The sequence below is a fragment of the Macaca fascicularis genome, chromosome 2 (assembly GCF_037993035.2).
Source record: "Macaca fascicularis isolate 582-1 chromosome 2, T2T-MFA8v1.1".
Lineage (NCBI taxonomy): Eukaryota > Metazoa > Chordata > Mammalia > Primates > Cercopithecidae > Macaca > Macaca fascicularis.
In genome coordinates this window covers 161,370,081-161,393,445 of record NC_088376.1, presented here as the reverse complement: position 1 = coordinate 161,393,445, position 23,365 = coordinate 161,370,081, and the positions used below count along the sequence as shown (strand labels likewise).

The window sequence follows — 23,365 nt, the reverse complement described above, 5'->3', positions numbered from 1 at the left end:
CCTTTTGTTTAGCTGACATTTTGTATGAAGTATATATTTTGTTAATATAATATGCTGTTTTCTTTAATATAATATGCTGTTTTATTTTTAAACCCAATTTGGCACTTTCTGTTTTTATTGGGAGAATACTGTCTATTCAGTCTATTCACATTTAGTTCAAAATTTATATACTTGATTTTTATTTATCTTACAGTTTATTAATTTTTAAATATTTGTTGTTTCTTCTTTTATATTTATATTCTTTATTAGTTTTACCAACCATTTCTTTTTTTCCCTTTGTCTTTGGTTTTTTTTTTTTTCATTACTTTTTAAAATTACTCTTGTTACTTTGGGAGTAGTAGTATACTTTTCCATTCCATTATTGATTATTTTCTTTTCCTGGTGTTCATAATGAGACATATGATTTTATTTTCTTATATGAAAGCTGAGTTCCTGCATTATTTTCCTACCTCTATCAAGTGAGATTTTTAGAATACATTTATTATCTCTTAATAATAAGACTTTTTTCTCCTCCCTTCCACTTTTCTTTCTTTCCACCTCAGCCAAACACCTAAGTTTTTGCCAAGATATTGTATTACATTATAGAATGTCTTCATGTCAAGAATACTTATTTAGCTCTTACATTATACGTTCTCAGTCTATTCTTATCCTTCTTTTTTTTTTTTTTTTTTTTTTTGAGATGGAGTCTCACTCTGTCACCCAGGCTGGAGTGCAGTGGTGCGATCTCGGCTCACTGCAACCTCCACCTCCTGGGTTCGAGCAATTCTCCTGCCTCAGCCTCCCAAGTAGCTGGGATTACAGGTGCCTGCCACCATGCATTTTGTATTTTTAAGAGATGGGGGTTCACCATGTTGACCAGGCTGGTCTCAAACTCCTAACCTCAGATGATCCACCTGCCTCAGCCTCCCAAAGTGCTGGGATTGCAGGCATGAGCCACTGTGCCCGGCCAAGTCTATTCTTATCCATTTAAACTTAGGAATATATAAATAGCCAGATTCCTTTTATCACTTCTTTTATTTATATTTATATTTTCTCTTCATTTCCCTATGTTGAGGTGTTGGTTCTAATTCCTTTGTTGTATGGTTAAGAGTCCTTTCATTCCCTCAAATAACATATGCACTCACTTACTTTATTTTATTTATTTTTTAGACAAGATTTCATTCTGACACTTAGGCTAGAGTGCAGTGGCACAATTATAGCCCACTGCAGTCTCAAACTCCTGGGCTCAAGCAATCCTCCTGCCTCAGTCTTCCAAGCAGCTAGGACTACAAATGTGCACCACCACGCCCAGCCAATTTTTAAATTTTTTTGTAGAGACAGGTTGTCCCCATGTTGTGCAGGCTGATCGGAAACTCCTGGGCTCAAGTGATCCCCCCACCTTAGCCATCAAAAATGGTGGGATTACATGCATGAGTCACCATGTATGGCCCACTCACTTATTTTATATTTTATTTTTTATAGTTTTGTCTTTTGGTTGACTATCCTAAGTCAGTCATTCACGTAAACCAATTGTAAGCAATTCTGTGTGGTTTGTAAACAGTGACAAATTGAGAAAGTTGAAGAGTAGATGAGAAGATCATGGAGGGTCCATGTGCAGGTTTATGGAATATGGCTTTTATCCTGAATACATAGTTTTTTAAGCACAGAAAGATTTTTAAGCATAGGAACAATACGATTAGATTTGCCTGTCCACAGAAAGGGGAACAAAATTGGAAAGAGAGTAGGGAGAAGAATAACAATAAACTAGGTGAATGACAATTGAAGGTGTGTAATCACAGTGAACATGGAGCTGATAGGAGGTATTCAATATTTTTTTAGAGACAATGATAGTTCATATGCTTAGTAGTTGTCTGGTACTTTAATAGTTGCCTTTTTTGGGGTATTGAATAAGGGAATGGACAGAAACTGAAGCTTAAAAGTTAGGAATGGTGCTCAATTCAATGAGGGAGAAAGTTTACATTTATAAAATTTGTTCAAAATGTAGATGGCAGGTGTAGAGATTATGAAAGATTTGTTTCATGTGTTACTTATAACCAGAAATTGTCTATATTGTTCATATTTAACATTCATTGAATATTTATAAAGGTCTTGGTGCTTCTTCAGGTACTGAGAACAATTTTTAAAAAATTAATGATGAGTTCTTATTTTCAGGAGCTCAGAGAACAATAATACACTGTAATTTTTAGATGTATTCCGTTCTAATTAAGACTACAGGTATCATTAAGAAGAATATATTGCACAAATCTCTTATCAACTGTAATTTGGAGTCCTTAGGTAACTATTTTGGGATATCTTACTTGTTTCAGTTAACACGTCTGAAAAATCTACTTACCAGTCAAGTAGACCCACTTTGTTTTGTTGTGATCATGCTCCTGACTCTCCAACTTACCGGGGCTTCAACTAATCACTCCACATCTAACCATTTTAGAGCTAGCCCAGACATGTCTTCATTTATGTGTTGTACATTCTTGATTTTCTGTAGATTACTGTAGTCTTTGGGAGAGGTAAAAAACCCACAAACAACTGTTCCTTTATTTTACATTTATCATTTTCCCTCCATACCTTCAGAAATCTCTACACTACCCATCTTTTATGGCATTTTCAATTACCAAATTTATCTTATACTCCTCCTAGTGGTCATTTAGTAAATCTCTAATGATTAACTTTATGATACACCCCTTAGGCTTTTTAGAAGTCATCCTTTTCTAACCTAACAGTACTATTTTATTATTTTTGTAATATTTGACAAAATTATTATGATAAATCCATTAAAATTTAATGTACTTTTATAAACTTCAAAGACAAACATACACAAATAATTGTTTAGAAATACATATATGTAGGATAAAGCAAAAGAATGACAAACATAAAATTCTTTCAGGTTTGATGGGGCAGGGACAAAAGATATGGGAGGAGCATGTAAGTAGATGTAGTTTATTAGTAATGATCCAGGTTTATTTTATGGCCAACAGAATAGTATAATGAATGACATGTACCCATCACTGAGCTTTAACAATTACCAACATTTTGCTAATATATATTTTTTAATCTAGTGTCTTACCACTTTTTTCCCTTGGCATATTTTATAGCAAATCCCAGACAATGCACCATTTCATCAATGCTTACTTCTGTATCTCTAACTGATAAGGACATTTCTACCTTTATCTAAGCACCATGCTATTGTCACAAATAACATAATTAATAATAATACTTCATCCACAGTCACAATTTTGTGATGATATCAAAAACATGTTTTTACAGACATTTGTCTGTAAAATGTCCTAACTAGAATCCAAAAAAGATTTCTACATTGTATTTGAATACTATATTTCTTGTCTCTTTTATTCTTTAAAAGTCCCTTCCTTTTCTCTACACCCCTTTTTAAATTTATCCTTTTTAGAGGCAGGGTCTCACTGTGTTGCCCAGGTGAGAGTGCAGTGGCTATTCACGGGTGTGATTATGTTACACTAAAGCCTAGAACTCCTGGCTTCAAGCTGTCCTCCTGCTTCAGCACTCATCCTCCACAAGTAGCTGGTACTACAGTGCCTGCACCTGGTTCTCATTCCCTTTTTATGCCATTGGTTTGTTGGAAAAACCGTATTATCTGTCCAAGAGAATACACCTACATTCTGGACTTCAAATTACTTCTATATGGATGTATTTATCTTGTTCCTCTATTCCTTCTGTTTTCTATGAAATGGTAGTTATATATCTAAGGGCAGGCTGGATTACGGATTATTTGGGGTTTGATAAGAATTAAATTCTTTGGGGTTTTTGTGTGGTTTTGGGCAAGAGTATTTTATGGATGGCACTGAGTACTTTTATATTACATCATTAAGCACATAATGTCTGCTTATCTTACCTTTAAGGATGCTAAAATTAATTAGTGGTTTAGTGTAAAAGGTGTTCCTTAATATGCATGGGGAGGTACTACTTTAAGAAAATGCAAGATTTTAAAAATTAAACTTACAATGCAATAAGAAAGAAGATGAGGAGGCTGGGCACAGTGGCTCATGTCTGTAATCACAGCACTTTGGTAGACTGAGATCGCTTGAGGTCAGGAGTTCGAGACCAGCTTGACCAACATGGTGAAACCCCGTCTCTACTAAAAATAGAAAAATTAGCTGGGCGTGGTTGTCCATGCCTATAGTCCCAGCTACTCTGGAGGCTGAGGCAGGAGAATCACTTCAACCCGGGAGGTGGAGGTTACAGTGAGCAGAGATCGTGCCACTGCACTCTAGCCCAGGCAACAGACCAAGACTCTGTCTCAAAAAAAAAAAAAAAAAAAAAAAAAAAAAAAAAAGAGGACTAGAAAGTATGATTCAAAGCTCTGTTTCCTTATTCATAAAATATATTGGTTGTATTAGAATTGAATCTCAATTGCTCGTTATAGGCCAGTGAAACGAATATTTACGGTCCCAAGGTGAGTACTTCCTCTCTTCCCTTTCCTCAATGACAGCAGCTTTGAGATTTCAGCCTATCTTCATCTGTCTTTTTTACTACACTCTTTGGATTCAGGGTAGTAAATTTAGGTAGTTTATGGGTGACTTGAAGTATAACATAGAAGGAGAAACACAGAATCAAGATTTCAAAGGCCTTCCCAACTGAATTCCTATGATAAATTTTAAGTAATAATAATTAACTTTTTAAACAGGGTTCAACTCCACCAGTAACTGTTTTCAAAGGTTCAAAAAAACCTTACTTAAAAGAATGCATTTTGATTATTAACCATGATACCGGAGAATGTCGACTAGAAAAACTCAGCAGCAACATCACTGTAAAAAAAACAAGGTATGTGGTTTAATGAAATAAATTATATTATAAACATTAATTTCTAAGGAAATGTCAGGAAAAAATTTACTATATTAAGTAACATTATAATATAAGGTTTATTTATGTGTGGTACAAAAATGTTTTAATCTTTTTCTAAGTTTAAGTTTGGTGGCGGGCGCCTGTAGACCCAGCTACTCAGGAGGCTGAGGCAGAATGGTGTAAACCCGGGAGGCGGAGCTTGCAGTGAGCTGAGATCCGGCCGCTACACTCCAGCCTGGGCGACAGAGCAAGACTCCATCTCAAAAAAAAAAAAAAAAAATTTGATGGAGATCCTAAGCCAAAAGCTTTTTACCACATCACCCTGTGATATATAAAAGCTTGTTTTGCTTCTAAGTGCTTTCTATAGGTATAGGTATACTTTTTATCCTATTGTAGATACTTCTGTATAACTGGATTGAAGGGAGCCATTATACATTCTCTAAAATAATTTCATCTTCATTAGTAAAAATTTATTGAGTACCTATGCTGTGTAAGGTACTAGAAAAAGGAAAGTTTGCTCTGCAAACGCCTCAGAACTTCTGCGTTTTATTCAGGTAAACAGACCATTCCATTTAAAAAGTCAATAGGAGAATATACCCATCTCAAATCCTTTTTGGAAATAGGTGAGACATTACTTACCATGTAATATAAGGATGTTTGCTCTAAAAGCCATGCAAATAGTATAGACAAAAATTGCTCTAGGAATTAAGAAAAAGGAGAAGTAATGGTAGATCGGAACATTCAGGGAGGCCTTTTTGAGGTACCATAAGGGGAGGTTAGGATCATAAGAATTACCTTGGGTGCTTGTTAAAAATTAGTTCCTGAATCCAGCCTTAAATCAGGGAAGGATCCTGGGAAACTCTATTTTTTAATATCCCCTCACCTCTACCATCTATGCCCTGCTGTGATTCACACCAGAAGAAAGTTTGTGAAATACGATTTAATTGATTAGAGAGGAGATGAGGGTGTAAGCCAAGTTTGAAGGCAGGAATGTATCTGACTTATTCAGGGCCAATGAGTAAGACCTATTTGAACGGAGCAGAGGTTTGTCTCTGTACCCGTGTATATATTTTGGAAAGTAGGGGGCGATATTGATATTGGGCTAGAGGTAAGTTTGTAATTTCGTTGGTTGAGGTTAGTGCCATCAATATTAACTAAGAAATTAGGACATTATCTTGCTGGTAGTGGTTGCATATTAAAGTCTTTTTAACCAGGGATTGGCATGTTTACAGTTTTGTTTTAAAACATTAATTCAGTAGAAAAGCTGAGTAAATGAAACAATGCAGGAATCAGAAAAATGTATAAACCAGGATTTTTTGAGAGCAGAAATGAAGAGAAAAGTGAGGTTCTAAAGACTCTTTGAAGGAAGAACTGACAGGATTTGGTGACTGGAAATGGGAGAGGCAAAAATCAAGTATACTTTTGTTATACACTCTTCTTAAAGATGTTGAGAGAAAAGTATTTGAATCTCCTTTATTATCATGCCTGTCTTAAGTTATGAATGGAAACTGTAGAAGTGATTTAGTTTTAACAGAAATGATAATCTTAGAACTTAGGGAATATATTGTACCTGTTATACACTTATATTTTTCCTTTTATTTTAGTCATTTGTGAATATCTTATCTGTTCAATTTAAGCAATGGCTTTTTTTTTTTTTTTTTTTTTTTTTTTTAGTGGTTGTTTTATTTATTTTTAAATAGAGATGGGGGGTCTTGTTATATTGCCCAGGCTAGTCTTGAACTCCTGGCCTCAAGCCATCCTCCTTCCTCAGCCTCCCAAAGTGCTGGGATTACAGGCATGAGCCACTGCACCAGCCTGGATTTTTGTTTTTGGTTTTGTTTTATGAGATAAGGTCTCACTCTGTCACCCAGGCTGGAGTGCAGTGGCGCAATCATAGCTTACTGCAGCTTCAAACTCCTGGGCTCAAATGATCCTCCCACAGCCTCCTGAGTAGCTGAGATTACAGGTGTGCATCATCATGCCCAGCTAATATTTTTATTATTTTTATACAGACAGAGTCTCACTATGTTGACCAGGTTCGTCTTGAATTCCTGGCCTCAAGTAATCCTCCCACTTTGGCCTCCCAATATGCTGGGATTACAGGCATGAGCCACCAAGTGTGGCACTGGTTTTGTTTTTGTTCTTCTTTGTATCCCTCAATGGACATATGTATCACAGAAATAGAACTTGACAAATACTTGTTAAATTATGAACTAAATTAATGTTTTAATTACAGAATGTTACTCTAAAGATGTTTAGGAAAAAAGTGGTCAGTTTTAGTAACTTTGTAAGTTGAAATTTTTGTTACATTCCTGTCATACCTGTTTCAATATTTGATATTCTTAATTGCAGAGTTGAAGGAAGCAGTAAAATTCAGTATCGTAAAGAACAACAGCCACAACAAATGTGGAATTCGGCCAGGACTCCCAATCTTGTGAAACATTCTCCATCTGAAGATAAGATGTCCCCAGCATCTCCAATAGATGATATTGAAAGAGGTAAAATCTAAGTGTATATAACATCCCTTTATAAGAGATAATTAAGAAATGTTAAGGCCAGGTACGGTGGCTCACACCTGTAATCCCAGCACTTTGGGAGGCCGAGGTGGGTGGATCATGAGGTCAGTAGTTCAAGACCAGCCTGGCCAACATGGTGAAACCCCATCTCTACTAAAAATACAAAAATTAGCTGGGCTTGGTGGTGCACGCCTAGAGTCCTAGCTACTCGGGAGGCTGACACAGAAGAATCATTTGAACCCCAGAGGTGGAGGATGCAGTGAGCTGAGATTGCACTGCTGCACTCCAGCCTGGGTGACAGAGCAAGACTCTGTCTCAAAACAAAACAAAAAAAAAGAAATGCTAAATGAATTTTTTCATTTTAATTAACAGTGGTACTAATTATAAACGTTTACCAAGAGCATAATATTTTTTGTAATTATGCATTTTTCTGGGGTAAGGATGTAGCTTATGATTTTTAATTTTATGTAAACGATATCCATATAAGAGAATTTGTATCATTTTATTTACTTTTTTATTATATCTTAAGTTCTAGGGTACATGTGCACAACGTGCAGGTTTGTTACATATGTATACATGTGCCATTTTGGTGTGCTGCACCCAGTAACTCTTCATTTATATTACATATATCTCCTAGTGCTATCCGTCCCCCCTCCCCCTACTCCACAACAGGCCCTGGTATGTGATATTCCCCTTCCTGTGTCCAAGTGTTCTCATTGTTCAATTCCCACCTATGAATGAGAACATGCGGTGTTTCGTTTTCTATCCATGCAACAGTTTGCTGAGAATGATGGTTTCCAGCTGCATCCATGTCCCTACAAAGGACATGAACTCATCCTTTTTTATGGTTGCATAGTATTCCATGGTGTATATGTGCCACATTTTCTTAATCCAGTCTATCATTGATGGACATTTGGGTTGGTTCCAAGTCTTTGCTATTGTGAATAGTGCCGCAATAAACATACATGTGCATGTGTCTTTATAGCAGCATGATTTATAATATTTTGGGTATATACCCAGTAATGGGAAGGCTGAGTCAAATGGCATATCTAGTTCTGGATCCTTGAGGAATCACCATACTGTCTTCCACAATGGTTGAACTAGTTTACAGTCCCACCAACAGTGTAAAAGTGTTCCTATTTCTCCACATCCTCTCTAGCACCCGTTGTTTCCTGCCTTTTTAATGATTGCCATTCTAACTGGTGTGAGATGGTATCTCATTGTGGTTTTGATTTGCATTTCTCTGGTGACCAGTGATGATGGGCATTTTTTCATGTGTCTGTTGGCTGCAGAAATGTCTTCTTTTGAGAAGTGTCTGTTCACATCCCTTGCCCACTTTTTGACGGGGTTGTTAGTTTTTTCCTTGTAAATTTGTTTAAGTTCTTTGTAGATTCTGGATATTAGCCCTTTGTCAGATGGGTAGATTGCAAAAATTTTCTCCCATTCTGTAGGTTGCCTATTCACTCTGATGGTAGTTTTTTTTTTTTTCTTTTTTTTTTGCCATGTAGAAGCTCTTTAGTTTAATTAGATCCCATTTGTCTATTTCAGCTTTTGTTGGCATTGCTTTTGATTTAGTCATGAAGTCCTTGCCCATGCCTATGTCCTGAATTGTATTGTCTAGGTTTTCTTCTAGGGTTTTTATGGTTTTAGGTCTACCATTTAAGTCTTTAATCCATCTTCAATTCATTTTTGTATAGGGTGTAAGGAAAGGATCCAGTTTCAGCTTTCTACGTATGGCTAGCCAGTTTTCCCAGCACCATTTATTAAATGGGGAATCCTTTCCCCATTGCTTGTTTTTGTCAGGTTTGTCAAAGATCAGATGCTTGTAGATGTGTGGTGTTATTTCTGAGGCCTCTGTTCTGTTCCATTGGTCTATATATGTGTTTTGGTACCGTACCAGTACCATGCTGTTTTGGTAATTGTAGCCTTGTAGTATAGTTTGAAGTCAGATAGTGTGATGCCTCCAGTTTTGTTCTTTTTGCTTACGATTGTCTTAGCAATGTGGGCTCTTTTTTGTGTCGTATGAGTTTAAAGTAGTTTTTTTTCCCGATTCTCTGAAGAAAGCCATTGGTAGCTTGATGGGGATGGCATTGAATCTATAAATTACCTTGGGCAGTATGGCCATTTTCACGATATTGACTCTTCCTATCCGTGAGCATGGAATGTTCTTCCATTTGTTTGTGTCCTCTTTTATTTTGTTGAGCAATGATTTGTAGTTCTCTTTGAAGAGGTCCTTCATATCCCTTGTAAGTTGGATTCCTAGGTATTTTATTTTCTTTGTAGCAATTGTGAATGGGAGTTCACTCAGGATTTGGCTCTCTGTTTTTCCGTTATTGGCGTATAAGAATGCTTGTGATTTTTGCCCATTGATTTTGTATCCTGAGATTTTGCTGAAGTTGCTTATCAGCTTAAGAAGCCTTGGGGCTGAGACAATGGGATTTTCTAAATATACAATCATGTCATCTACCAACAGGGATAATTTGACTTCCTCTTTTCCTAATCAAATACCCTTTATTTATTTCTCTTGCCTGATTGCCCTGGCCAGAACTTCCAACGCTATGTTAAATAAGAATGCTGAAAGAGAGCATTCCTGTCTTGTACCTGTTTTCAAAGGGAATGCTTCCAGGTTTTTGCCCATTCAGTATGATATTGGCTGTGGGTTTGTCATAAATAGCTCTTATTATTTTGAGATATGTTCCATCAATACCTAGTTTATTGAGAGTTTTCAGCATGAAGGGCTGTTGAATTTTGTCAAAGGCCTTTTCTGCATCTATTGAGATAATCATGTGGTTTTTGTTGTTGGTTCTGTTTATGCAATGGATTACATTTATTGATTTGTATATGTTGAACCAGCCTTGCATCCCAGGGATGAAGCCGACTTCATTGTGATGAATAAGTTTTTGATGTGCTGCTGGATTCGGTTTGCCAGTATTTTATTGAGGATTTTCACATTGGTGTTCACCAGGGATACTGGTCTAAAATTCTCTTTTTTTGTTGTGTCTCTGCCAGACTTTGGTATCAGGATGATGCTGGCCTCATAAAATGAGTTAGGGAGGATTCCTCTTTTTCTATTGGTTGGAATAGTTTCAGAAGGAATGATACCAGTCCTTCTTTGTACCTCTGGTAGAGTTCCGCTGTGAATCCATCTGGTCCTGGCTTTTTTGTTTGTTTGTTTGTAAGCTATTAATTATTGCCTCAATTTCAGAACCTGTTATTGATCTATTCAGAGATTCAACTTCTTCCTGGTTTAGTCTTGGGAGGTTGTATGTGTCCAGGAATTTATCCATTTCTTCTAGATTTTCTAGTTTATTTGCATAGAGGTGTTTATAGTATTCTCTGACGGTAATTTGTATTTCTATGGGATTGGTGGTGATATCCCCTTTATCATTTTTTATTGTGTCTATTTGATTCTTCTCTCTTTTCTTCTTTATTAGTCTTGCTAGCAGTCTATCAATTTTGTTGATCTTTTTAAAAAACCAGTTCCTGGATTCATTGATTTTTTCAAGGGTTTTTTGTGTCTCTGTCTCCTTCAGTTTTGCTCTGATATTAGTTATTTCTTGCCTTCTGCTAGATTTGTTTGCTCTTGCTTCTCTAGTTCTTTTAATGGTGACATTAGGGTGTTGATTTTAGATCTTTCCTGCTTTCTCTTGTGGGCATTTAATGCTATAAATTTCACTCTACACACTGCTTTAAATGTGTCCCAGAGATTCTAGTATGTTGTGTCTTTGTTCTCATTGGTTTCAAAGAACATCTTTATTTCTGCCTTCATTTCGTTATTTACCCAGTAGTCATTCAGGAGCAGGTTGTTCAGTTTCCATGTAGTTACGTGGTTTTGAGTGAGTTTCTTAATCCTGAGTTCTAATTTGATTGCACTATGGTCTGAGAGACAGTTTGTTGTGATTTCTATTCTTTTACATTTGCTGAGGAGCGCTTTACTTCCAACTATGTGGTCACTTTTGGAATACGTGTGATGTGGTGCTAAGAAGAATGTATATTCTGTTGATTTGGGGTGGAGAGTTCTGTGGATGTTTATTAGGTCTGCTTGGTGCAGAGCTGAGTTCATGTCATGGATATCCTTGTTAACCTTCTGTCTCATTGATCTGTCTAATATTGACAGTGGGTGTTAGTCTCTCATTATTATTGTGTGAGAGTCTAAGTCTCTTTGTAGGTCTCTAAGGACTTGCTTTATGAATCTGGTTGCTCCTGTATTGGGTGCATAGATATTTAGGATAGTTAGGTCTTCTTGTTGAATTGATCCCTTTACCATTATGCAGTAGTCTTCCTTGTCTTTTTTGGATCTTTGTTGGTTTAAAGTCTGTTTTATCAGAGACTAGGATTGCAACCCCTGCTTTTTTTTGTTTTTCATTTTCTTGGTAGATTTTCCTCCATCCCTTTATTTTGAGCCTATGTGTGCCTCTGCATGTGAGATGTGTCTCCTGAATACAACACACTGATTGGTCTTGACTCTTTATCCAGTTTTCCAGTCTGTGTCTTTTAATTGGAGCATTAAGCTTATTTACATTTAAGGTTAATATTGTTATGTGTGTATTTGATCCTGTCATTATGATGTTAGCTGCTTATTTTGCTCATTAGTTGATGCAGTTTCTTCCTAGCATCGATGGTCTTTACAATTTAGCATATTTTTGCAGTGGTGGGTATCGGTTGTTCCTTTCCATGTTTAGTGCTACCTTCAGGAGCTCTTGTAAGGCAGACCTGGTGATGACAAAAATCTCTCAATATTTGCTTGTCTGTAAAGGATTTTATTTCTCCTTCACTTATGAAGCTTAGTTTGGCTGGATATGAAATTCTGGGTTGAAAATTCTTTCCTTTAGGAATGTTGAATATTGGCTCCACTCTCTTCTGGCCTGTAGAGTTTCTGCCAATAGATCTGCTGTTAGTCTAATGGGCTTTCCTTTGTGGGTAACCTGACCTTTCTCTGGCTGCCCTTAACATTTTTTCCTTCATTTCAACTTTGGTGAATCTGACAATTATGTGTCTTGGAGTTGCTCTTCTCAAGGAGTATCTTTGTGGTGTTCTCTGTATTTCCTGAATTTGGATGTTGGCCTTCCTTGCTAGGTTGGGAAAGTTCTCTTGGATAATATCCTGAAGAGTGTTTTCCAACTTGGTTCCATTTTTCCCATTACTTTTAGGTACACCAATCAGACGTAGATTTGGTCTTTTCACATAGTCCCATATTTCTTGGAGGCTTTGTTCATTTCTTTTTACACTTTTTTCTTTAAACATCTCACTTCATTTCATTCATTTGATCTTCAATCACCGATACCCTTTCTTCTACTTGATCTGATTGGCTACTGAAGCTTGTGGAAGCGTCATGTATTTCTCACGCCATGGTTTTTAGCTCCATCAGGTCATTTAAGGTCTTCTCTATGCTGTTTTTTCTAGTTAGTCATTCATCTAATCTTTTTTCAAGGTTTTTAGCTTCTTTGCAATGGATTTGAACATCCTCCTTTAGCTTGGAGAAGTTTGTTATTACTGATCGTCTGAAGCCTTCTTCTCTGAACTCGTCAAAGTCATTCTCTGTCCAGCTTTGTTCCATTGCTGATGAGGAGCTGCATTCCTTTGGAGGAGAAGAGGCACTCTGATTTTTAGAATTTTCAGCTTTTCTGCTCTGCTTTCTCCCCATCTTTGTGGTTTTATCTACCTTTGGTCTTTGACAATGGTGACATACAGATGGGGTTTTGGTATGGATGTCCTTTCTGTTTGTTAGTTTTCCTTCTAGCAGTCTGGACCCTCAGCTGCAGATCTGTTGGAGTTTGCTGGAGTTCCACTCCAGACCCTGTTTGCCTAGGTATCACCAGCGGAGGCTGCAGAACAGCAAATATTGCAGAAGGGCAAATGTTGCTGCCTGATCCTTCCTCTGGAAGCTTTGTCTCAGAGGGGCACCTGGCTGTATGAGGTGTCAGTCGGCCCCTACTGGGAGGTGTCTCCCAGTTAGGCTACTCAGGGGTCAGGGACCAACTTTAGGCAGTCTGTCCATTCTCAGATCACAAACTCTATGCTGGGAGAATCAATACTCTCTTTAAAGCTGTCAGACAGAGACATTTAAGTCTGCAGAAGTTTCTACTGACTTTTGTTCAGCTATGCCCTGCCCCCAGAGGTGGAGTCTACAGAGGCAGGCAGGCCTCCTTGAACTGCGGTGGGCTCCACCCGGTTCAAGCCTCCAGGCCACTTTGTTTACCTATTCAAGCCTCAGCAATGGCAGATACCCCTCCCCCAGCCTCACTGCTGCCTTGCAGTTTGATCTCAGACTGCTGTGCTAGCAGTGAGCGAGGCTCCGTGGGTGTAGGACCCTCCAAGCCATGTGTGGGATATAATCTCCTGGTATACCATTTGCTAAGACCATTGGAAAAACACAGTATTAGGGGTGGGAGTGTCTCGATTTTCCAGGTACTGTCTGTCACGGCTTCCCTTTGCTAGGAAAGGGAATTCGCCAACCCCTTGCACTTCCTGGGTGAGGCAATGCCCTGCCCTGCTTCGACTCACACTCTGTGGGCTGCACCCACTGTCCAACAAGCCCCGGTGAGATGAACCCCGTACCTCAGCTGGAAATGCAGAAGTCACCCATCTTCTGCATGGCTCACACTGGGAGCTGTAGACTGGAACTGTTCCTATTCAACCATCTTGGAACCTCCCCTTGTATCATTTTAAATTACTATTCAGGGTAAAAAAAAAAATGACTTTTTAGAAATATATAACTGGAGTTTTCTTCTTTTTGGCATTTGTGATGACTCAAATTCAATTCTTCACAGCATCTTCCTATCAAAATGTTTATGTATGGCCAGGTCGTACATATTTAAAATGTCACCAATTCCATAGGGAAATGAGGAAATATAGTAAGCAGAATAAGCAAGCACATTTTTCTGAATTGCTGCTTACTTCTCAGAAGGGAGGTATTTTTAGGGAAGTACATACAGTCCTTTTGTAAGTAAGAAAACTTAAATCTCCATTTTTTTTTCTAGCTGCAATGTGGGTTATCGATGTAGTAATTGTGGCTGCAGTGAGACCCTGGTCACTAAAGTATATTTGCTTCTACACTTTGCCTTCTTAAAATTTGCACATAGCCATCCAATTTCATTGTTCTCTTCTAAGCCCAGTAGAGTATTCATTTTCTAATTGATTAGTAGCTCCTATACAAACAATAAAAAAGACAAGTCCAGAACGCTTGGTGGTACAAGGGGTCTTGAATTTTATTTTTTTTTACATCATACTTGCTTCCAAATGGATTTGAATTATGATATCTTCATATACATGAATACAATAAAATATTGGTACAGAAAATCAAGATATTGAAGCAAATTTGCTGATCATTAACACATTAAATTGCCAGGTGTGGTGGTGTACACCTATAATCCCAGCAGTTTGGGAGGACAAGGCAGGTGGATCACTTTAGCTCAGGAGTTTGAAACCAGCCTGGGCAACATGGTAAAACCCCATCTCTACAAAAAAATACAAAATTAACTGGGTGTGGTGGTGTATGCCTGTAGTTCCAGCTACTTGGGAGGCTAAGCTGGGAGGATCACTTGAGCTTGGGGAGGCCAAGCCTTCAGTGAATAGTGATTGTGCCACTGCACTCCAACCTGGGTGACAGAGTGAGACTCTGTCTCAAAAAATGAAATAATAATAAAAATAATAATAATTTAGCTCTGAGCTTCTAACCATCAAGAAAAAAAGGGAGACACAAGCAGCATATGTTGTATTATCGGATAGGTTACAAAGAATCAGACTTTTTCCTGTTACTAAATTCTGAAAGGAATTCGTCATATGGAACGTTTTTCTAGGGAGCATTAAACTTTATATAGTGTTCTCAATGGTAATTTTACAGTAAAAGTAGAAGTTCTTCCATGTGACAGTTTTTTAATAGAGGCCTTAATAAAAGTATTGTATCGAAGCATAACTCAGGGAAAAGAAAGTTGTAGAGGACGCAAGGCACAGTGGCTCATGCCTATAATTCCACCACTTTAGGGGCCCAAGGTGGGAGGAGCATTTGAGTCCAGGAGTTCGAGAACAGCGTAGGCAGCATGGTGAAACCTCATCTCAATTAAAAAATTATAAAAATTAAAAATTTAAAAAAAGAAAGTTGCAGAGGATAAGTTAATATCTCCAACCATAAAGCTTTCTATTTCTAACTTAGTATGAGAATGGAACTTCATTTACATTGAGATATTTGTATAACATGTTCCTTAGATTGCATTCTATAAAATATTTTCTTGACCCTACTGTGCCACTGACTACTGTTAAAATGGTTGAATCATCTTTTCAAGTTTATGTCTGGCAGTTATATTAGTATTTTTGTAGCTTAAATTTTACATTTACATCTTCGAGCTATCTAGAATTGAGTTTGAGATAAGATAGAGGCTAGGTGCAGTGGCTCACGCCTGTAATCCCAGCACTTTTGGGAAGCTGAGGTGGAGGATTGTTTGAGGCCAGGAGTTTAAGATAGCAAGATCCCATCTCTACAAAAAAAAAATATATATATTTTTTTTTTAAAAAGAAATAAGATGGATCTAAAATTCTACTCCCCATACCCAGAGACAACTCACAGCTGGAAGTACCAGCAAACAGGATGATACCACAGTGAGTGATTGCAGTCCTCAAAGTGTTCTCCCTTTATGCCTGGCCTGAGACTCCCCTCCTCCATCAGAGACACTCTATGGCTAGAAGGTCCCTGCAGGTAGAATTCTATTGTAATAAGCATTCAGCCTGGGAAGACTGTTTATACTACCTCCTAGACCTGCCTCCCTGCCCTATTAACCTAAGATTCTTCTCTCTCATCTAAAGACATCTTGAGACTGGATCACACCAATAGATGGGATCCTGCCACAACAAACAATTTGCTAGGAAGCACTTTCCTTTCCTCCACCCCTCCAAGCAGGGGAGCCAATCACCAAAAAAAAAAAAAAAAAAAAAAAAAAATTGCCAGGCTCAGAAAGCACTCTTTATCCCAGGCAAGAGACTCCATTTCTCCACCTATACGCACCATATCTCCTTGCCTGGTGAAGTCCCTTCTTTTCATCACATAGCACCAGCAGAGATCATCAGGGACCCCAGCTGCTGGAGATTTAGTTAAGAAGACCAAGATAATACTGCAAAAACTCTGGAAACGAGATTTTCATTTAAACCACAGCCCACAACAGTAGGCAAGAATATGCACGCTAAACCTCAACTGGGTGATTGCCTACTAAAATTAAAAATGTGAATAAGATATAGATCTCCCCTAGCATAAAAACCAAGATATCCAAGATACAATAGAAAATTACCTGTCATGGCCAGGTACAGTGGCTCACATCTGTAATCCCAGCACTTTGGGAGGCCAAGGTGAGCAGATCACTTGAGGTCAGGAGTTTGAGATCAGCCTGGCCAATGTGGTGAAACCCTGTCTCTACTAAACCCTGTCTCTACCCTGTCTCTACAAAAATTAGCTGGGTGTGGTGGTGCACACCTATAATTCCAGCTACTTGGGAGACTGAGGCAGGAGAATTGCTTGAACCCAGGAGGTAGAAGTTGCAGTGAGCCAAGATCGTGTCACTGCACTCCAGACTGGGCGACAGAGCAAAACTCTGTCAAAAAGAAAGAGAGAGACAGAGAGAGACAGAGAGAGAGAGAGAGAGAGAGAGAGAGAGAGAGAAAAGAAAATTACCTGTCATAACATAATTTGTGATTCAGGAGAATCACATGAATGAGAAAAGACAATCAACTGATACCAACACCAAGACGAATCAAATGTTAGAATTATCTGACAATGATCTTTAAATGACTATCACGAATATGGTTCAGTTGTACATTCCCTTGAAACAAATGAAAAAAATAAGAAATAGAAAATCACATTAAAGAAATAGAAGTTTTACGTAAGAATCAAATGGAAATTATAGAACTGACAAATACAATAACAACAAAAATACTCACTGGATGGGCTCAGTGCTAGGGAGTGGATAGAATCAGTTTACTTGTGGATGTATAGAATCCACTCAACCTGAAAATAGAAAATAGACTGAAACAAGATGAGTATATCCCCAAGAATCTGTGGAAGAATGACAAAATATCCAATATTTGTGTCATTGGAGTCTCAAAGAAGAGGGAGAGCAGGGTTAAAAGAGTATTTAAAGAAATATGTGCAAAAACTTCCCAAGTTTTATGAAAGATATAAACCCACAGATGTAAAAACCTGAACAAACCCCAAATAGGATAAACCTAAAGAAATTGATGCCAAGGTACATCATAATGAAACATCTGAAAACTAAAGGCAAAGAGAAAAGTGTTGAAAGCAAGAAAGAAATGACATATTACCTATGAAAGAATACCATTCAGTTAACATCAGATTTCTCATCTGAAGTCATGGAGCCCAGAAGGAAGTGGCATAATATTTTTCAAGTGCTGAAAGAAAAAAAACATGTTAAGTGTGAATTCTGTATCTACCAAAATGCTTCTTCAGTAATGAGGGGTAAATAGCCTGCTTCAGAAAGGAAAACTGAAATAATTTGTTCCTAGGAAACTATCCTTAAATATTGGCTATATAAAGTCATTCAGACAGAAGAGAAACGGTAAATGGAGGAATCTTAAGAGTATCAGGAAGACAGAAACAACAACAGAAAGAGCAAACATATCAATAAGTACAATTGATTATAGTATTCCTCACGGCTTTTCTAAATCGTATGTGATGACTGAAACAAACGTAGTAATACCTTCTGATACCCAAAATAATGATATTTCAAAGTGGACCTACATGGATATGAGGTTTACTTAGAATGGGAATGCATTGACAAATCAGGTATGTATATTGAAAAACCCAAACCAACTACTAAGAAAAATATACAAAATGACACCTTTTAAAACTTTGTAAATTAATTGAGATGGCATTCTAAAATGGTTCAAGTAACCCACAGAAAGGCAAGACAAGAGAAATGAAATACAGAGGAAGCAAACAGAAAACAAATAACAAATTGACACACTTAAGCCCTAACATATATCAATAATTACTTTAAATATATATCGTCTAAATAAGCCAATTAAAATGCAGATATTGGCAGACTGTATAAAAAGCGCACTCAACTATATGCTGTTTATAAGAAACTAATGAAATATGTAGCTTGAAAGTAACAGTATAGAAAATATATACCATTTAAACATTAATGTTAAAAAGCACAAACATGTGGCTATATTAATATCAGATAAAGGTGACTTAAGGGCAAAATAGGCCGGGCGCAGTGGCTCACACCTGTAATCCCAGCACTTTGGAAGGCCGAGGCAGGCAGATCACTTGAGGTCAGGAGTTCGTGACCAGCCTGGCCAACATGGTGAAACCCCATCCCTATTAAAAATACAAAAATTAGCTGGGCGTGGTGGCACACACCTTAATCCCAGCTACTCAGGAAGCCGAGGCAGGAGAATCGCTTGAACCTGGGAGGAGGAGGTTGCCGTGAGCCAAGATTGCACCACTGCACTGCAGCCTGGGTGACAGAGTGAGACTCCGTCTCAAAAAAAAGAGCAAAATAAATTACTACAAAGAAGTACATTAATAATGATTAAAGTATTAATTTACTAGGAAGACATCAATGTGTATACATCTAACAACTGAACTGAACTGAGAAAAACATGAAGCAAAAACTGATAGAACTGAAAAGAGAAATCTGTAAATCCACAATTATGCCTGGTTTTTTCAACACTCTGCTCTCAGCAACTAATAGAACTACTAGACAGAAAATCAACACAGATATAGGAAATCTGAGTAACACGATCAACCAACAGGATGTAACTGACAGATACATAACATGCCACACAACAGCAGAATACACATTTTGTTTCAAGTGCCCATGGAATATTTACTAAGATAGACCATATCCTGAGCCATAAAACAAATCTCAATAGATTTATAGAAACTGAAATCATACAGAGTATGTATCTGACCATAATGGATTCAAACTAAAAATCAATAACAGACAACAGGAAGAATCTCTAAACACTTGAAAATTAAACAACACATTTCTAAAGGATCCATGGGTTAAAGAAGAATCATCAAAGGAAATTAAAAATACATGCAACTAAATGTATTAAGTTAACATAGCATGTCAAAATATGTGTAATGCAACTAAAGAAGTTCTGAGAGGGAAATTTATGGCACTAAATGCTTACATTAGAAGTGAGGAAAGTTATCATATTAATTAATTTAAGTCCCTTTTTTAGGAAAGTAGAAAAAGAAAAACAGATTAAACCCAAAGCAAGCAAAAAGAGACAAATAATGAAAATAAGAAGTGATATCAAGGAAACTGAAAACAATAGAGAAAATTAATGAAACAAAAAGGAAGTCATCAGAGAATACTGCTGATAAACTTCTAGTAAGATTGATAAAAATGAAAAGACAGAAGGCACAAATTACTAATATCAGGAATGTAAAGTACAACTTCTATCTATAATCAGGAAAGTAATGAATTTACTACAGATCCAGCAGCCATTAAAAGTATTATAAAGAAATGGTAGGCTGGGTGTGGTGGTTCACGCCAGTAATCCCAACACTTTCGGAGGCCAAAGCAAGAGGATTGCTTGAGCCTAAGAGTTTGAGACCAGCCTAGGCAATATAGTGAGACTCTGTCTCTACAAAAAAAAACTTTTTTAGATTAGTCAGGTGGTCAGGCGTGGTGATGTGCACCTGAGTAGTCCCAGCTACTCGGGAGGCTGAGGTGAGAGGATTGCTTGAGTCCAAGAGGTTGAGCGGCAGTGAGCCATAGTTGTGCCACTGTACTCCAGCCTGGATGACAGAGCAAGACCCTATCTAAAAAGAAAAGAAAAGAAATATTATAGCTTTGTGCTCATAAATTTGACAATTTAGAGGAAATGGACTAGTTCCTCAAAAGCTAAAAACTACCAAAACTCAACTAAGGTGAAGTAAGCAACTTGAATAGTTCTATCAACATTGAATAAATTAAATTAGTAATTAAAAAGCACTCCCAAAAGAAATAGCCAGACCCAGAAGCCTACCAAACATTTAAAGAGAATTAACACCGACATTACACAATCTCTTCTGGAAAAAGGAAAAGGAAGGAATATTTCTAAGCTCATTTATGAGGCCAGTATTACCCCCAATACCCAAACCAGATAAAGACAGTACAAGAAAAGGAAAACTATGAACCAATATCTCATATGAACTTAAACTCAAAAATTATCAATGAAATATTAGTAAATTGAATCCAACATTGTAAAACGATAATTATACAACATGAACAAGATAACATTCCTATTCTCACATTATATTTAGGAGTATGGATGAGGGTGAGAGGGAGGGTGGGGAAGATACAAGCAGTAAACAAATAAGTATTCAACTGAATTTCAGAAATAAGTGTCTTGAAGAGAATTAAACTAGGCAATGGGGGTTGCAGAATGGAGAGGAAGGAACCTTTTGAGAAGGTTACACTTAAACTGATTCAAGAAGGAGCCAGCCTTTCAGAGATCTAGAATCTTCTCAAGAGACACCATTAATGAAAGGAAAAGTCTAGCTACAGACTTGGGGGAACCTGGAAGAAATATTCACAAATGCGTATGTGTGACAAAGGGCTCATAGCCAGAAGAATTAGCTATAAAGAACTCTTACTAATCAGTAAGCAAAAGACAGACAAACATAAAAATGGACAAAAGATTTGAACAGGCTTATCACAAAAGATGATATTCAAATGGCCAGTAAGCATATAAAAAACACTGCTTCATATTATCACATCAAATAAATGAAAATTAAAACTACAAGAAGTTACCATTGTACACCCATCAGACTCACTATACCAAGTGTGTGTGTGCCCTAGTGAGGGAAGATATGAAGCATCTGTGACTCATACCTTGCTGGTTGGAGTGTAAAACCAGTTTGAAAACTGGGAGTTTTTAATGAAATTAAACCTATGCCTATTGTGACTTAGCAATTTCTCTCTAACTTTCTACCTAAGAGAAGTATGTATATAAATTCAAAAAGACTTGTAGAGGAATTTTCATAACAATTATATTCATAATATCCAAAACTGAAAACAATGCAAATATTCATAAATGGAAAATGGGTAACCAACTTGTGGTATATTTATATCATATCATATCATATCATATCATATCACATCATATCATATCATAGCAGTAGAGAAAAATAGTCTACAGATTAATTCAGTAACATGAATAAATATAAAAACATTATGTTAAAAGAAGGCAGACCAAAAAGTACATGCTGAGTGAATCTATTTGTATGAAGTTCAAGAATAGACAAAAATCTTTGGTAATAGAAGTCAAAATGGTGATTAGTGACTGGAAAAGAGCATAGGAGAATATTCATGGGGATGCAAATATTCTATATCTTGATCTCAGTGGTAGATATACAGGTTTTATATATGCTAAAATGTACCTAGCTGTACATTTTACTTTATGGAAATTATGTATTAAACAAACAAACAAAAGATCTGAGTAAAGAATATACCAGGCAGAGGAAACAGCTAGTACAAAGAACATAGCCTGGAAATGGGTTTAATGTGGTCAAATAATAGAAAGCCAGTGTGTCTATAATAGGGAGAATGAGGGAGTGGGCTAAAAATTACCAGTTAACTTAATGTAGCAGTGTACTAAGATGATAACAAATGGCAATGTGTTAACTGAGTATATTATTGACTTAGAATTTTTTGGTTTAAAAAATTTTGTTCAACTATTTGACATTTGTATCATATAGGAAAATATTGACTTGAAAGTCAGTAGACTTGCCTCTACCCATATATAACTGACAACTTTTGACCTTTCTGGATCTTCATTCCCTCATTTATAAAATTATGAAGTTGTTCTAAATGGTGGCTGAAGACCTTCCCAACTATGATTTTTTTGTGTGTCTAGAACTTGAAAAACACTAAACAAAAGAAGACATCATTATTATTCTTTTTATCTATAGAAATATGTATAGCCAAAGTTATAATGGGAACTGGCTTTTCAAAAATACTTAGAATATTTTAAATCCCTATTAAGGGAGCAGGGGGGAAACCTATAGATGCTTCATCAAAATGTTGTCTAGGAAAACCAGGAAAAGAATGAAGTTCATCTGTTACATTATCACATTACATTATATGTATTTAAAGGAATAAAAAATAATCAGAAGACAGTTTCTGCCAAAATAGATTTTAATTTTCATAGTTTTTCACAGTATTTACTTCATATTTGAGTCACCTGTATATTTAAGTACAATGGTTTAAATAAATGTGGAGTTTAGATTTAGACCTTGTCTATCCCTTTTAGTTTCTGTAATCCAATCATTGAAGTATGGCTTGGTGGTAGAATAGTTTTGTGTTTTAATAAAATGCTTTAAGTACTGTAAATATATGTTTGATTTTAGTTTCAACAGTTTCTTAAAAACTAATACATTCAATTTTTATTATATTTATTTAGCATTTTTTATTTAACCTATCTATTCATTTCTTCTTATTTTCAGAACTGAAGGCAGAAGCTAGTCTAATGGACCAGATGAGTAGTTGTGATAGTTCATCAGATTCCAAAAGTTCATCATCTTCAAGTAGTGAGGATAGTTCTAGTGACTCAGAAGATGAAGACTGCAAATCCTCTGCTTCTGATACAGGGAATTGTGTCTCGGGACATCCTACCATGGCACAATACAGGATTCCTGATATAGATGCCAGTCATAATAGATTTCAAGACAACAGTGACCTTCTGATGAATACTTTAAGTAAGTATACATAAACACAGGCAACTGGAAAAGTAAGAATTTATAGTGGACCCGTATTGATTGTCACCTAAAATTTGGATAAAGAAAAAGATTCCTATTTTTTGCATTTGATACTATTAACAATTACATTTTTTATTGAATTATGGTTTTATTTTGAATCTGTAACATAATGCCTTCTTGGTTTTTCTCCCATCTCTCTAGATAATCTTTCCTTTCATTCCTTTTCAAGTTTATATGATCTTCTGCTCAGTCATTAAAGTTGGAGTTTTGCGAGGCTTACTTTTGGGTTCTTTTTTTCTTTTCATTCTACAATTTTTCCCTAGATAATCTCCTC

General features: G+C 36.7%; 1 protein-coding gene across 5 annotated transcripts in view; it reads left to right on the top strand.

Annotated features, from left to right (window-relative positions):
• The window catches only part of EAF2 (ELL associated factor 2), a 59,660-nt gene that overhangs the window by 14,280 nt on the left and 22,015 nt on the right, over positions 1–23,365 (top strand). For 4 of the 5 annotated variants that reach the window (XM_045385501.3, XM_045385500.2, XM_015446368.4 and 1 more), the window contains exons 3-5: positions 4,655–4,791; positions 7,165–7,310; positions 22,780–23,031. In XM_045385501.3, the coding sequence (XP_045241436.1) occupies positions 4,655–4,791; positions 7,165–7,310; positions 22,780–23,031 (535 nt within the window). Of the gene's footprint in view, positions 1–4,654; positions 4,792–7,164; positions 7,311–22,779; positions 23,032–23,232; positions 23,304–23,365 lie in introns of those variants that run through there. The other variant, XM_005548011.5, reaches the window with a different exon arrangement.